This window comes from Semicossyphus pulcher, unplaced genomic scaffold (genome assembly GCF_022749685.1).
Source record: "Semicossyphus pulcher isolate SPU_LCO1_2020_fin unplaced genomic scaffold, fSemPul1.0.p SCAF_15, whole genome shotgun sequence".
Lineage (NCBI taxonomy): Eukaryota > Metazoa > Chordata > Actinopteri > Labriformes > Labridae > Semicossyphus > Semicossyphus pulcher.
Genome location: NW_027211659.1, coordinates 14286311 through 14301182, shown reverse-complemented (window position 1 = coordinate 14301182; position 14872 = coordinate 14286311). Strand labels below are relative to the sequence as shown.

Sequence of the window (14872 nt, the reverse complement as noted above, 5' to 3'; positions counted from 1 at the left end):
ATACTACAGTAGTAGTTTAAAGGTAGATACATTTTTTTATATTAAAACTGATGGGAAGAAAAATTGCAATTATTTTCAGTTTCAGCTTTAGCCTCATTTCAGGGAACATGTCGGGGGTAGACTTCAGTCTTTCTGTAACTGTTGATTTCTCTTTCCTAAAGCAGCTTTTAACCTAGTGCCCATTTTGTTCAGACTTTTCATTTAAATCATTCAGCGATGGAAATGTAGTTATTATGCACCTTTGGATGTTGAGTTATAAAGAGAAGTTTTGCATGGGAAAAAAGTAAAAGGAAATATGGTTATAAGTCATGGGGTAAAAGAGAGACAACAAGATGAGGCATCATGACTGTGTGTGTGTGAGGCAGGCGAGTGAGGAGCGTTCCTATTGTGCCCATGCAATCAGGTGGGTAGGGGCTGTGGGCCAGCAGGAGTAGAGGAGGTCATGGGAAAGAAATAAGCATGAGTGAGCCTCACAGAGGAGACAAAATGGCTGGCAGACGGTTCATTCCAAGTATAGTCTGTCTTTAAAGACCCCCGCTTACTCCTTAATCTCACCATTCATCTCTGGCGCTTGCATAAAGCCTCTGAGAGTCAAAGGCAAGAGTTTGTGACTTCGGTGCGGTGGATATCTCACAAACAAGAGATTCTTGGGCAGCGAAAACAACGCTGTGGGCAAGCTGGGATCATTGTGTGAACAAGCAGGGGAGTTTAAAGTTCTGTGAGATGTGGAGGATGGACTGTTTTGGTTTGGCAGGGTTCATCGTCGGGGGCTTTGAGAGCACTGTTGGAAAAAAATACTCTTCAGTGGTTCGCCAACAGTCAAGACAGCAGAGTTGTAAGATGCAAAGAATTCCAAAAGGCTGAATGTCTGAGTGCAGAAAAAGACTGAATTTATTTATCTTATTAGGATTCAGAAATCTCGCTATTCTGCTGATTCTATCTACTAATTCAGCTGTTACTATGGCGAATTCAGCTCTGTTCTTTATCACTAAATACCTGTTGTATTACTTGTTCCCACTTTGATCGATACGCACTGGGCTGCTGACGTCTGAAGCTCAGGTCACCCTTGAGATCATGAACAGGCACCACAGTGGCTTTCCTGAAAGCTTCCCGCTCCTCTTCTAGGAGCAGCGCTGAATCCAAACAGATACACAAGGATACATATTAGTAGAAGACTTATAAACAGCAGAGACTGATTGTGACACTTATAATAATTGAAAACCTGTGCTTTTACCATGTTCTTGCAGTGAGAAGATGGCTGTGTCTGTTCGGTCAGTTGGCCTGATCGTCGCTAGGAAATCATGGAGGTCGATCTCAGCCTTCTCCCTGTTTCATGAGGGAATGCATACAAAGAGAACATAAATGACTTAAAGATCTCGAAGTTTTCAGTTTCGTTCTATTTGGCGGCACCTGATGGCGATAAAAGGCAATTGCGGGCGCATACGTCCCAGACGTCCATGGTTAGTTCCGGTTGTAACTCTTGATTTTCCTCACTGACGGTTGCTTTCCTTTTTAGACTGTTTGCCTTCTTCTGAGCGTCACATTTGTTTCTTTTTCTTTGGATTTTCACTTCTTTTTGAAGTTGTATCTGTAGTCATCCATCTTTTCTTTGTTTGTTAAGCCATAGTAGATTACTGTTTACTCGCAACACTTGCAGAGACCGGAAAAGCAGGCGCTTAGCTCCGCCTACCCTCTCTGGCAGACCAACCACTGCTGTGTTGTAAGTGAGGGCTAAAGGATTGTATAAGCTCTTCACATGTGGCTGGACCTGATTTCCCACTCCAGGTGTGTCTGTTAAACAGGGACGCAGACAACTTCTCTCCTTTTAAAGGCTTAAATTAGTACAAACATGGGCTATACGAGTATGTGTAGGTGGTTGGTTCTCAAGGACTCACGCACACGTCGCTTCGATCTGTTGATTATTCCAACAACAGAAGTTCGTCCACATGTTGCGCTCGGATCTCTGCTGCGCGTGCCTGCTCCCGGTCTCGCGGCGCATCGTGCAATCACAGCTGTTTGACGGCCTTTTGTACATGGGTGGCGTCACTTACTGGCTGCCACTTGTGATTTTTTCCATGAAAGTCGCCACAGACACCCAGTATACTATATAATGCAAATGCAAAGGCTTTCATCAGTGGGCCATAGGCTCAATCACCATTGTGTTACCTCATTCGGCAATAGATAGTGATTTAACAGACATTTATTTGAATGAAAATCTTCGACATTATATAACATTTGAGAGGATGTAAAGACGGGAACAAAATGGGACTATTTAATGGTGACAAAAAGAAAATTCTTGTCACGTCTAAACAAACATTAGCTCGGAGTATTGCTAAGCTAATGTTAGCGACCAAGATATTCCTCCTTCTTGTCAACTTGATGGCTGTTTGTATGCTCCCCAACAGATCACCATCAAATATACAACAGTAGCAGTAGACCACATTTCCAATTTCCATTCCTCAAGATTGTAGGTTAGTACAGCACTTAATCAATGTATTTGTTATTTTCCTCGACTGCATTCTTCTTCAATCTGCTATCATATGTTTTGGAGGGATGGGGAACGGGATGGGATTTAAAAGACATTACTTCTTACTTGTAGATATAATGATGGACCAGTTTTACTTTACACTTTCTCTCTGCGGCTGTACATATTTAGCTCACAAACAGAATCAATGGTGATACTTTATCGAATCTCCATTTTCCCTTGATTAAAAACAAAAGTCAGGCTGCTTTTAAAAACAGAACATTTCATTAACTAAGCTGTTTAAATCTGAAAAATGTTATACAGTAGCAAGCTCATGGAGTTTACACTGGGTTCTGGTGTCAGAGTGACATTTCGCCTCTAGATATATCTTTTGCTTTTTTGGTTGCTAGTAGTAGCAACACCTAATACCTGTGGCATGCTGGATAAAGTCAAGGCTCTAAAGTAGAGTTTTGCACTCAAGTTTCATGAGTCACTGTATGTGAGATCATTCAGATTTATGTTAAAATCACTAGTTATTTTTGTTAGGGACCATAAAGAATAAAAAGTTCGAGACCAGAAGCGAGGGTTGGTCTGGGAGGACAGTAAATAACAGCACACAGGACAGGATCTGTGCTGCAAAATAACAAGACGGGGGTTGATGCGATTGTTAATAAAGGAAGAGTAACCATAGAGACATCTTCGTCTGTTTCCCTTTTGACAAGGTGGCTTTTGAATCCCATGGTAATTTAACTGGATATATGCAGAGAGAGTTGCAAGCAGTGGCACATCCTTATGACTGGGCTCATTACTGAGCCTCACACTTGTGTACATCATTAACCTTGGGTGGCTCAGACACAGTCATTACGCAGCCAAACAAGCTGCACCCCAGAGCTAGCGCTGCCCTTCTCACTTCACAAGGCATGACACCGCTGGGGTCCCAATCCCACACTTCTGCGTCAGCGCACAGAATGAGTGTATTCCTCCATTCAATACCGCACAGCTCCAACCCCCAACTTCTCTCTGCTGCTCACCCCTTAATTCAATGTCATCGCTGCAAGAAAATCAGCTCCAATCTTCCTTCGCTTCTTGTTTTCTCCTTGATACCTTTTCTCATCAGGCTTATTTCTTCATGCAGGTTCCTGTATGGGCTCAACGGGGCTTAACTGGAACGGTTGCGTAGTGTAATAGCAGATTCAGAAAACTGCAGCAGATAATGACAGGGAGTAATAGGGGGCTCTTACTCAGCCTTTTGCAGCCTGGGGCTCTCTCTGCTCCACACCTGTCTGTGCTGCCGTAATATGGAGCTCTCTTTGGTCGCCTTGGCTGCGCAGCGACTCTTCTGAACCTACAAGGCAAAGGTTTAATGCACATCAGACATAATATAGAATATGATAAAGCAATACCTGCAATCAATTCAGCAATGGCAATTATTTCAACCTACAAAAAATCGACTTTCATCCCAGCAAAAATGAACACGGAGTGCTTTAATGCATCAATTATCTGGACCATTTTATGACACTGAAATAGCAACTGTAGAGGGAATCAATCATGATGCTGCATTCGGTCATTTTCGTACGTTATAGATAAGAATAAGTTGTTCCCTCACTCTGCACATTAGGAGTATTTTTATACAGCCGTCTGCCTCAGCCTTTATTAGCGTCATTGTGTCTGTGAGAGGCTCATAAATTGAGGTAATTCAACTGAAACCGTATCACTTCCAAAGCGATACAGCCACATAAACAGCTGCAAATTAAAACAATCAAGTTGGAACATGCATGACACGCATGAGGCATGTTATTAGGAGGGGGGGACGAGGTGGGCAGAAATCTTAATCTACTCTCATTTGTTTATCTTTTCATCCTGAAAGAACAAGGCCCATTCAGAGCGCTTTCCTATCAGTGTTTTCACACACAGGCCACTGGCTCAGATAATTGTACAAAAGGAAATCTCACATAACTAATACATGGGTACGATCCACTTCATATTAATACGAAGGAGTTAGAGTGTTGATTTATGTCATTGCTAACTATCTTCATAACATTTTGCTGCTGCTCTTGTTGTAAAAGAAGTTTAAATATATTGTGCTGAAGGAGTACCCTTAGGGTGTCATTCATTTTATAGTTATTGGAATCAGCAGACAATTTGAAACTAGCGCTGCTCGGAAAGAAAAAGGCCAAATTGATGTCATCCAAGGCCTCTTCCAAGAAATGAATTGTAGGTGATCTTAATTTGCATTGGCTGTCTAATAACTCAGCTGAACTACAAAAACTGTGCCTCAAGTGAAATTTAGTCTTACTGTGCCAAATAAAACAATCCCTCAATATCCAAGTTATCAAGTTTATACTAACTATGAAACCAGAATTCTGTTCATATTTTAATAATAACTTTTTTAACAAGGTTACAAAGTGCTTTTTGTCAAAAGTAGAATTTAAACCATTTGAGTGAGTACTCATCTTTTATTCTTTGTTTTAAAAAATACTGGTTTTATCAAAAATGACATGCTCAATCTAATTTTTATACCTTTTTTTAAGCTATGTGCATCTCCACATAAATGTTATCACTTCCATCCATCCATCCTTCATTAAACCATAGGCTGTGTAAAAAGATGGATGGAAGATGTCATTTTTCTGACAAGTTTATTTGATCAGTTGATTACTTATTTGATGCTGTAAAAATGATGATTGACAGCTCTCTTGACAAATACGGCTCCTGCAGCCGATCTGTTCTGAATAAGCAGAGTAGAGGAGGACCGGCTAGAGGAGATGTACCTAAAACAATCACTACAGTCATTGAAGTTTCCGTATCTGTGAACGTCTGCTTCAGACCAACACAGAGAAGCTGTTATGCTGTAAAATACGCCGACGTGCGGGATCTTCGCTGTTTCTTTCCCCGATAATCTAAGTAAGATAATCTTGGTTAGCGGAAGTGGCCACCTGCGGATCTCTACTGCACAACTCCGGCTCCAAATGGTGTCACCAGCGTGAGATGGCAGTGCCTATCACGGGGGCCATTTTGGCATCAATTTCGTACAATGATATTAGATGGAGATGTGTTGTCCGTCTATATATACAGTAATTGATCTATACCACTTTGCAGGGGGGGGGTTGGAGCATATCCCAGCTGTCATTGGTCGAGAGGCGGGGTAGACCCTGAGCTGATCGCCAGTCAATCACAGAGCTGACACATAGAGACAGACAACCTTTTACGCTCACACCTACAGCCAATTTTAGAGTCACCAATTTACCTAACGAGCATGTCTTTGTACTGTGGGAGGCGTACTTGGAGAGAACCTACGCATGCACGGGGAGAACATGCCCCACGCAGAACTATGTCCGAACCGGGACTTGAACTAAGGACCTTTTTGCTGTGAGGCAACAGTGCTTACCACTGCATCACCATGCAGCCCATGTTTCCACTTATTAGGGCTAATTAGACCTGTTTGCTGTTGTTGGCGGTGCACTGGAAATACATAGGGTTAACTTTGAGAACTAAGAATCATAATGGTGTTAATTCTTCCTATTAATTTAATTAAAGCTCTTGTACTTTACTGCTTCAAATTTTCTTGAACTATGAACTTGAAATAGGGCGGCTGTGGCTCAGTGGTAGAGTCGGTCGTCTTTCAATCGGAAGGTTCGATCCCCAGCTCCCTCAGGCTACATGTCGAAGTGTCCTTGGGCAAGACAATGAACCCCAAATTGCTCCCGGTGGCCTAGCCAACGGGTATGAATGCGATATCTGATTGACAGTTGGGCACTTTACGTAGCAGCCTCTGCCATCAGTGTATAATGTGTGTGTGTAGTGTAAAAGCAGCTTTGAGTGGTGACAAAGACTAGAAAAGCGCTATATAAGTACAGACCATTTACCATTTACCGAATAGAAATAATCTTCTGTACTATGTGCATGGATAAACTATTCATAGTATAGCAATCAAACATTGAAGAATGTCAGAATTGTTGAGTTTCTTTTATGCAATTTTATATTTCCTGATGGGGCCATGGTCAAAGTATTAGTTATAGTTAGCATTGACACTGGCAAAACTGTATTTTCTTTCTAATTCCAAATGTTCAGGGTTAAATATTTTCTTTCTCGAAGTGCAGGCTGGTGATAAGTACGCACTTCCTTCTCTCTTTTTTTTTTTTACATTACAGTGCTGCTGGTAAGCCTTATCATGAGGTAAAATTTTAAGGCTTCAGTATCTACTAATGCCTCAGTCCCTTCCTGGAGAGCAAAAATGATCTCATGCTCGAGGCAGCTCATGGTCATTTATTTACCGTCTATCACATCACCAATGGGAGATGCTCAGAAAGCCTGCCTTTCAGCAGGGCTACCCAACTTGAACATAGTTTGTCTTATCTAGGCTATGCAGAGAGCAGGGTTGGAAGGAGCCATGAGCGACCGTAATGATACTACAAGGCTTCTGCCACAGTTTAACAATTAAAACACCGCAGGTCTAACAGCCTTATCTTCACCGCCCCGAGCATTAACTTTTTGCTCTGCTCAGAGTCGACTATGAACTTCAATCAGTTTTATGGAAAACCCCGGGCAGCCTAATGAATATTCATGACACTGGAAATGCTATTGTGTATGGCGGCGATATTAGTGCTCTTTTTCATGTAGTTAAACAAACTATAAAGGTTATGCAATGCCTGTTTTAAGTGGTATGAAATCCCATTACATTACGTAGAGTGTAAGAAAGAGGAGAGGAAGGTACACTAACAGAAAGAAATGTTGCTTTTTACCACCATTGGACACATGCTGTTTTATAACCTTACAGTGAAATCATGTTTTTCTCTTCCTGTGGAGGGTAATGAGGACTGTTTGCTGTAAAAACCTTTGTTGAGTGTTGCTGCACTTTTCTTTTCATTAATCACCTTGTCATTAAAATTAACAGGGATTGATTTTGCAATAAAACTGCTGTTTTAAGCATGGGCGTGATATTGATTAAACCAAAATTTACCTTTTGTCCAATTAGATCAGACTCCAGGCGTTTGGCATCAACAATGGCTTGTAGTCTTTCATATTCAGCCGGTTTGTACTTTGAGCTGCCGAGACCATTTTTCATCCGTGCTGTCAGTTTTTCTGCATGGATGAAAGCAAATGATATGACTAAATTAGGATCATTGGAATTGTTGAAAATCTCATCACTCTTAGTGTCCGGAGTAAAGTGTTTTTGCTGACTTCAGCAAAGAAAGAAGGAGAGGTAAAGACAGAGAGCAGCACCAGCTGAACGCTAATGGATTTTATGGGTAATTTAGAAATGACTGCATACGAAGGGGTTTAGGTGGAGGGGGGGGAGCAGAGAGCAAACTAACTGTGTCAGACAGTTTCAGCTGTGACCCAAAGAGGCAGGTGAATAAACACAAGCAGGACTGCCTCTGACAAAAAGCATCAAAGACTTCACAATACCTGGAGAATTCAACATGGGGACTTCAGGTCAAATCTGTTCAGCAGATCAATGGGCCACTATGTCACAAGTCAGCAATGTTTCAGGCCCAGTTTCTGCTGACTTACCCACATCTTCTGCTCTGTAGTTTGTAATGAATGCATGCAGATCCTTCCCACTCATCACCAGAGACATGTATTTGCATACGCTACAGTTCCTGTAAAATAACAAATATATCATTTCAAAACAAAATTCACAGACTGGCATTAATGGGATCATTCAAATGACTAACAGGAGAATACAAGCTGAAAGCAATAATGACATCAAAAACTAAACTTTGCCATCAAGGTCTGCATGACATTGCTAGAAAATCAGTTGACTCACAAGTTCCAGTGTTTCAAAGGAGACAGATGGTGCCGCAGTGTGATGGGATATGCAGCTGGTACGTCTACGTCTTTGTTTTGGATTAAGCTTTGAAAAATTTTGGCCACAGACCTCGCATCGGTAGATGTACACTGTGTAATGGATTGGTGTGAAGTTTGCAGGAACGGATTTAATCTATAAGTGAAATGAAAATGCTTTGTTCTGTATGCATTGAAGATAATTGCTATTTTTTGCTCACGTCTAGAAGACAAAAAGGCTTCTGTTATGTTTTTAACCCAGAGCAAGATGATTATTTCTTTAAATTATTCACACCAAATGGAAGCTACGGTTAGGATTCAGGACATATAGCAGCCTATCATAAGCCATTCATTTGTTACTGTCCTCACTTGAGAGGGACATGCAGTATTACACCTTTGAATACACAGTTGGCCAAGTATTTTGTTAGTCAGTCAACCAAAGCAATCAGAAACAATTTTTTATGATCAATCAATTTTCTCCACCACTTTTTCCTTGGTTTCAGCTTTCAAGTGAGAAGATATTTTGCTAGTCCTATACAATAGTAAACAAAAAAGCCTGCATTTCAGTCAAGGGAAGTTATTGAGAAATGTAGATAAAAGTTGTAGTCCAACTTTAGTGTAACAACAGAACTGGGGCACACAAACTTATACACAAGCTCACGAAAGACAGTGAGCTGGAAAGGTGTAACAAAGGAGCAGCTTCTCAATTAGCCAGGTTTAAACTGAAGTCGGACTATTTTTATGAAGACAAATAGTAAACAGGCATGGTAATATAATCAAAACCAACACAGGCGACTAGGATAAAGTCTGCTATGCGAGTAAAATACGAGTAAAATTGGCATTTTCCCACTGAACCCTACCTTACCTTGTGCTATCCCTCTCTGTGCAGTGCATAGGTTGACAACATTTGTAACCAAGGGAACTATCATCTCTTCTGCCATTGGTCCATTCAACAATGCGAACTTCCTTGGGAACGCCCCTTGCCCCCGTCTCAACCAATCAGCAGTGCACACTGCTTTCCCACATTCCCACTGACGTCATGCACGCTCGCATTGCCTGGGACTGCTAGTGGAAGCAGGGAGCAGCGGAGGGGTTGTTCTCCTCTTCTCGGCAGTAGCTCTATGGAGGCGCGTTTCACTCTTCCACATGCCTGGGACTAAACGACAGGACTTTACAGATGAACTTCCCTGTACTAATGCAGATTCGAGCCGCAGCTCAGCCAGCCTAAGAACAGTCCTCCTAAGGTATGTAAACGCTTTTCCCCCCACTGCCTCACTAACTGCAGAATACTTTGGAGGAAAACGTTGGAAAAAAATAAAACTGCGCGAGGAAGGAGGGTTCTTGAACTCAGAAAGTGGCGAATTCAGTGTTTAAAGAAAGTGAAAGATTTCCTTGTAAACATGTAGCACGAGAGAAACTTCTTGAGGCTTCTTCACAGCGGGAGTGTATCTAATACTACGCTAATCTTGTTCTTGTGACCGATTCATCGCCAGAAAACGCACACCTTTGAGGGACCTTCACGCGCTGTCTTCCATGTCGTGCCTAACCGTTGGGATGAAACTTAGCTGGCTTACGCAGCCTACCGAAAAAAAAGCAGCTCCGGTGTTAGTTTTCCTGTTCCTAAAGAAGAGTAACTCACTTTTCTGTGATAATGTCCTTGAAAGCGTGTTGTTAAAGGTGAAGGAAAAGGCAGGTGAGCTTACAGTGTGGGAATCTCTGGAATGCGAGGTCGCCGAGGGGCGGAGATCCAGGCTCTCTGCTCCCACCAGATAAGCTTACCTTTACCTCACGTTCAGTCGCTACTTTCAAACTACGCCATATTTAATGACCCTAATCTGCATTTTAAGCAGGGGCGTTTCTTTATGAGGGAAGCCTCAATGCTTTACAATGCGCATTATAACCTACTATTTGGGACACGATAGACTCACCTTTATTGCCCAGGAAGCTGTTAAATATATAGCCAAGTGGCCTGATTTAATGCATTTTTTTGCCTGGTTAATTAGCTCGGGAGTAGCTACAAATCCTGTCAATCACTCAGGATTTGTACTCTTACACAAGGCACATGTCCATAACCTTGTCCCACTTTGGCTTAAAAAGTAGGTCTTATTTGAAATAGTGTTTGTTTCACATGCAACCTAAAACAATTTGCATAGCTTTCAACTAATATGTCTAATAACAAGTAATTATATGAACTGTCACTGAAATCCCAGTGTGATAAATGACATTGCATCTGGGATAGAGAAGTTGCTATTTAATTTTAATTGTTGTTGTCGATCTTACATCACAGCATGGCAAAGGTTCAGGAAGCAGTTATTAATTTTGCAATGATGGATATTTACCAGGGGTCACATCTTACACTCATCATATGAGGCTTTCACACGAACGACAATGGCTGCAGGGCTTCAAGTCTCTCCTGTTGCCATGCAGGTGCAGAGAGGTTATCTCCCTGCATCACTGATGTGACCATGAGATATTTCTTTTGCAGCTAACAGAAAATGTGCATATGGCAAATGCGATTATATGTGAACTCACCCTCACACTCACTTATTCTCACACATACCCGAGAGGAATCACTATGTTACTCTCCTCGTGATTCACATTACCGCACTAGACACGCACTGCCACACAGCTGACAACCATTGAGGGTGGTTTACTGTGGAATTGAAAGGACAGCGGGATGTTAGCTCCGAGAGTCACACTCCTTCCTCTGTTTCTTTTTTGTTTTTTAGTAGTTTCTGCTTGTACTGTGAGAAGTGACTGTGTTTGGCACAAGGAGGGATGTTTTAGCAGGTTAGACTGTCAGCCAACTGGTTGTCAGTTTCATCTGTCATGCTCCATGTCTTTGTCACTCCTGCTGTACAAGAGATAGTGATGCATACTTTTGAAACTTTCTCTCTTGATAACGGAGGTGCTGGTACAGTTTGCATGAAGATCAACCTTGTGACTGAAAATGTTCTTGCAGAAGACCTTTTTGTGTGTCTGTGTGGTTGTTTGACCCCCTTCATGGTGACTCCTTTTTAATGGGAACTGACAACAGTTGAATAGTTTAGCGCCCTTTGGCGGGCCTCTCCTCCTTGTATTTTTTTCACCCCCTAATTCTGGCCCGACATCAAGGCTTAATCCTTCACCCCTATGTTAGGCTACATGTCAGATTTACTTCTTTCTACCATGATCAAAAAGTATTTCCCCCCTCTTTTAAGAAGGGGGAAAGTATTTCCAGTCTTCGCCTCACAGCTGTTATTGCCTTGAAACTAAATTGTTATTTGCTTCGTGTCTGTGCAGTGTGCATGCATGTGTGCGTTTAAGTAAAGTGCTGAAGTATCAACCTCTTTCCTCAGTCAGGCAAGAGAAGGTCAGCATCTCATGTGCGCAATTCAATCAAGAGTCAAGTGCTCTTAGAAGTAGAGCGTTTACTGAGTGGCAGGCAGCTTTTTTTGTGTTTTACTTACTCTCTCACAAACCCTTGAAAGGGGCTTTTATGATATCAGTGTATTCACAGTTTAGTGCAGATACATGAATACAAACGACTATTCACGCTTACAAATAGAATTCACGAGTCCATGTTTGGATTACGCTAAAGAATCTCTAATGGATCATTTAAGAGGTTGCATTGTAATTCAAATGTGGTTGAATAGTGTGAAAGATGTTGAAGGAGTATGATTTTTTTTTAATCTGGGAAGGACTCTCAGCTATTGTGGTAAAAAAAAAAGAAAAGAGAGAGAGAAGCCTTTATTTATCCTGTGGCGTGGAAAATCTTTTTTTCATCAAATCCCACCCCTACATACTGTATCTTCTTACCCCTCCACATTTGCATGCTGTGGTCTTAAGACTCTCTCCTGCCTCCTTTGAGAGAAAACATGTGCTGGAGGAGGAGATTTCCATTGTGAATTTGTAATATCTGTACAGACTTATGGAATAAACCAACGAGCAGACGGATTATTAAAATCATTCATTTTTAATATCTAAAATATATTGTTAAGATTCAGTACAGTATTAATAGGCGGGAGGATTCAGCGCTTAACATTATCATACATTTGCCATCCAGCCCTTTCCTATATTAGACGTTCTCTCCTATCATATATTATAATCAAACTAATTAAAGCACAATCCTGCAAGTGAAGACTGCATGCAGACTAGCAAAAGCTTCTCTGGATAAGCCTTGACATGCGCAGCGGCTGGCTGATTGTTGATCTAACTGGATATGTAGATAGATTCCTGAAAGAGCCCCAGATTTCATGCTTTGGTTGGATCCCGGACAGCCAAAGATAATACAGAACACAAAGCATGTCAGCGCTTTTAGAGATTAGGCGCACAATAGATTTTTGTCCGGTAAAATAGCCCTCCATAGGCCCTGACGTGCTGAGTCTGAGAGACGGCCTCTCGTCGGTGTCTGCTGCTATGTGCACAGCAGCAGTGAAGCAGCTTTTCCACATTGCTTTGCTCGCCATGCTGTCTTACTTTCAGAGACTTCCTACGAGCTCACTGCTCAAACAATCCTGTCTGTCTGAGCCTATCTGGCTACAGAATTACCTCAACAGGGCACGTAATACCTCGTTGAATATTTCAAAGTGCTACTCACATTATCACCCCGGGCGAAAGCTATCTCTTTACTGATTGTAGAAGGAGTGGCGCAGGAGTCCATCCCATTGGAGGGAATGACATAATATATAAGCTACCCAGAAAACACTATGATTTCCTCGACAGTCATAAAACATGAGTTGATCTAGAGTGATGCTTAATGCTAAACAGGTTCTTTTTAGCTGGACGCCTTTGTTTTGTAAAGAAGTCTTTCACTGAGCTTTAAGGGAGCTTGTAGATGTTTCTATTGAAGAAAGAAGTGATTATTTCCAAAAAATAATACACATACAAGCAGCAAACCCTCTCAGTAAATAAACCAAAATGTGTGTCGTTTTCTGTTCAATGAATGACTCAAACAATTGATTCTCTAATATTTGATTCACTCAGGCCTCAATTTACTTTTCAGCACCTACTCTACAAAGCTATCGTGTGTGCTACTTCTTCTTCTTCAGACTTTTTAAACCTAAAATAGCTTGTTTGTGGGATCGGGTATCACCCCAGAGTGGTATGCGAGTTCACTCGGTGGCTGGATTTAGTCAGAAGGTGAAGGCATCTCCCCAATGTCAGGTTACATGACCACAAGGGTTTCGCCTGTTCGCAGACTACGACTGAACACTGGAACAATCTGGTTTGTCCGCCTCACCTGTTTCCATGAAACGCTGCCAAGAAGCAGGAGATTCACTTCTTAAATGTCAAGGCATTTAAAAGACAGCTACAAAGTATAAAATTAACTCTGAAAAGGGACTTGTTGACATTGGAAATGAACAAATACAGTTCAAGCACATGACATTTAAAGTGGCATTTTATGGATGCTAAGCTTTGCATTTGGTTGGAGAGGCGGGAGGCAGGTGTGCACCGTGTGATATCAAAGCTTAAACTGTATCTTTTTCTTTCCTTTTCAAAGTAACTTGATAGAGTGACGACATCAAAGCTGAAAAACGTGTGGCCTTAAGGCAGCGGTGCACAGATTGTTACAACTTAAAAGAAGAAGAAGAAAGAAGTTTTCTTCTCTCTACAACAATGCGTAGTTTTCCAGATGTGCTATTCTGCTCTGTTGAACAGCAAAGACATATCCCAGAACAACCAGCATTTCGCTGTCCAACAAAAACCTTCCAAACTGTTTCACAGTTTGTTTTCATCTGCTGTTTTTTAGGCATGAAAAGTGCACTCTCCTGTGCATGCACCAGTGACCCTGAATGATGCCAAGCTCTCTTATTTTAGGACGGATGTTCACTCCCAGGTGCTCTCACATTGTGTTAAATTCCCTGTTATGGACAAAATACACTCCGAGATGCTGAAAAAACATTACCCTCACGTAGTAGAATAGTTGCAAATAAATATAACATATTGTTATCTTAGAAATTGAATATGAGATTTGCAGAGGTATCTCTGTGTGACATGATGAACGTGATGGCACCCTCACTTGTAGTCTGTAGCACCCTAAGGATATAAATTCAAGGCAATGCCTCAAATAAAACCGTACGTACCTCCCGCAGAACTGCAAAGTCATACACAGCCTCTATGAATGATTACAGAGTACAACTAAAGGAAATTTATTTTAACCAACTTTTGGGGTGTGATTTATTTTTTCAATTAAATCCCCTTTGATCAATCATCCATATTGTGCCATCGAGCAAACCCTATATTCCTTTCACTGACATTGCAGTCGGAGATATTCGCCCTTTGTCAGTTTGTGTATGAGAACCAAGACGCTTTTATTAAACTATCCCAATAAATTAAAAAAAGTTTGGAAAGCCAATGCAATGTAATCTCTCCTGAACAAAGTCATTGTTTTTAAAGGCCAGCCCGTGCTGGTTGGCTGACCTGACATTTACCTAAGTAACTACCTTCCTTCTTTCTTTATTTCTTCCTGCATCACGGTTCAATGGATGTCAGTGAACTGATGGTTAGGGTACAGGGGTCCCCTTATTCCAGTTCTACCTGGGTTTTCTGAAGATTATTCTCAGTCAGCACTTGTGTTATCCTCGTATGTGGTAATCATTCTTCTCCTTTAAATTCAATTTTAAAAAGCAGACTATTTAGTTG

The 14872-nt window shown here is 41.5% G+C and overlaps 2 protein-coding genes across 3 annotated transcripts in view; one reads left to right on the top strand and one right to left on the bottom strand.

Annotated features, from left to right (window-relative positions):
* Window positions 1–8030, bottom strand: part of LOC138592882 (coiled-coil domain-containing protein 148-like) — a 28915-nt gene extending 20885 nt beyond the window's left edge. The window contains exons 1-5 of the mRNA XM_069663776.1: window positions 7976–8030; window positions 7422–7543; window positions 3706–3809; window positions 1235–1326; window positions 997–1133 (exon numbers count right to left, since the gene is read on the bottom strand). Of these exons, the coding sequence (XP_069519877.1) occupies window positions 997–1133; window positions 1235–1326; window positions 3706–3809; window positions 7422–7543; window positions 7976–8030 (510 nt within the window). The remainder of the gene's footprint in view (window positions 1–996; window positions 1134–1234; window positions 1327–3705; window positions 3810–7421; window positions 7544–7975) is intronic.
* A 1376-nt stretch (window positions 8031–9406) lies between these two features.
* The window catches only part of LOC138592146 (plakophilin-4-like), a 79019-nt gene continuing 73553 nt past the window's right edge, over window positions 9407–14872 (top strand). For both annotated transcript variants that reach the window (XM_069662806.1, XM_069662805.1), the window contains exon 1: window positions 9407–9492. The gene's annotated coding sequence lies outside the window, so the exon portion shown is untranslated. The remainder of the gene's footprint in view (window positions 9493–14872) is intronic.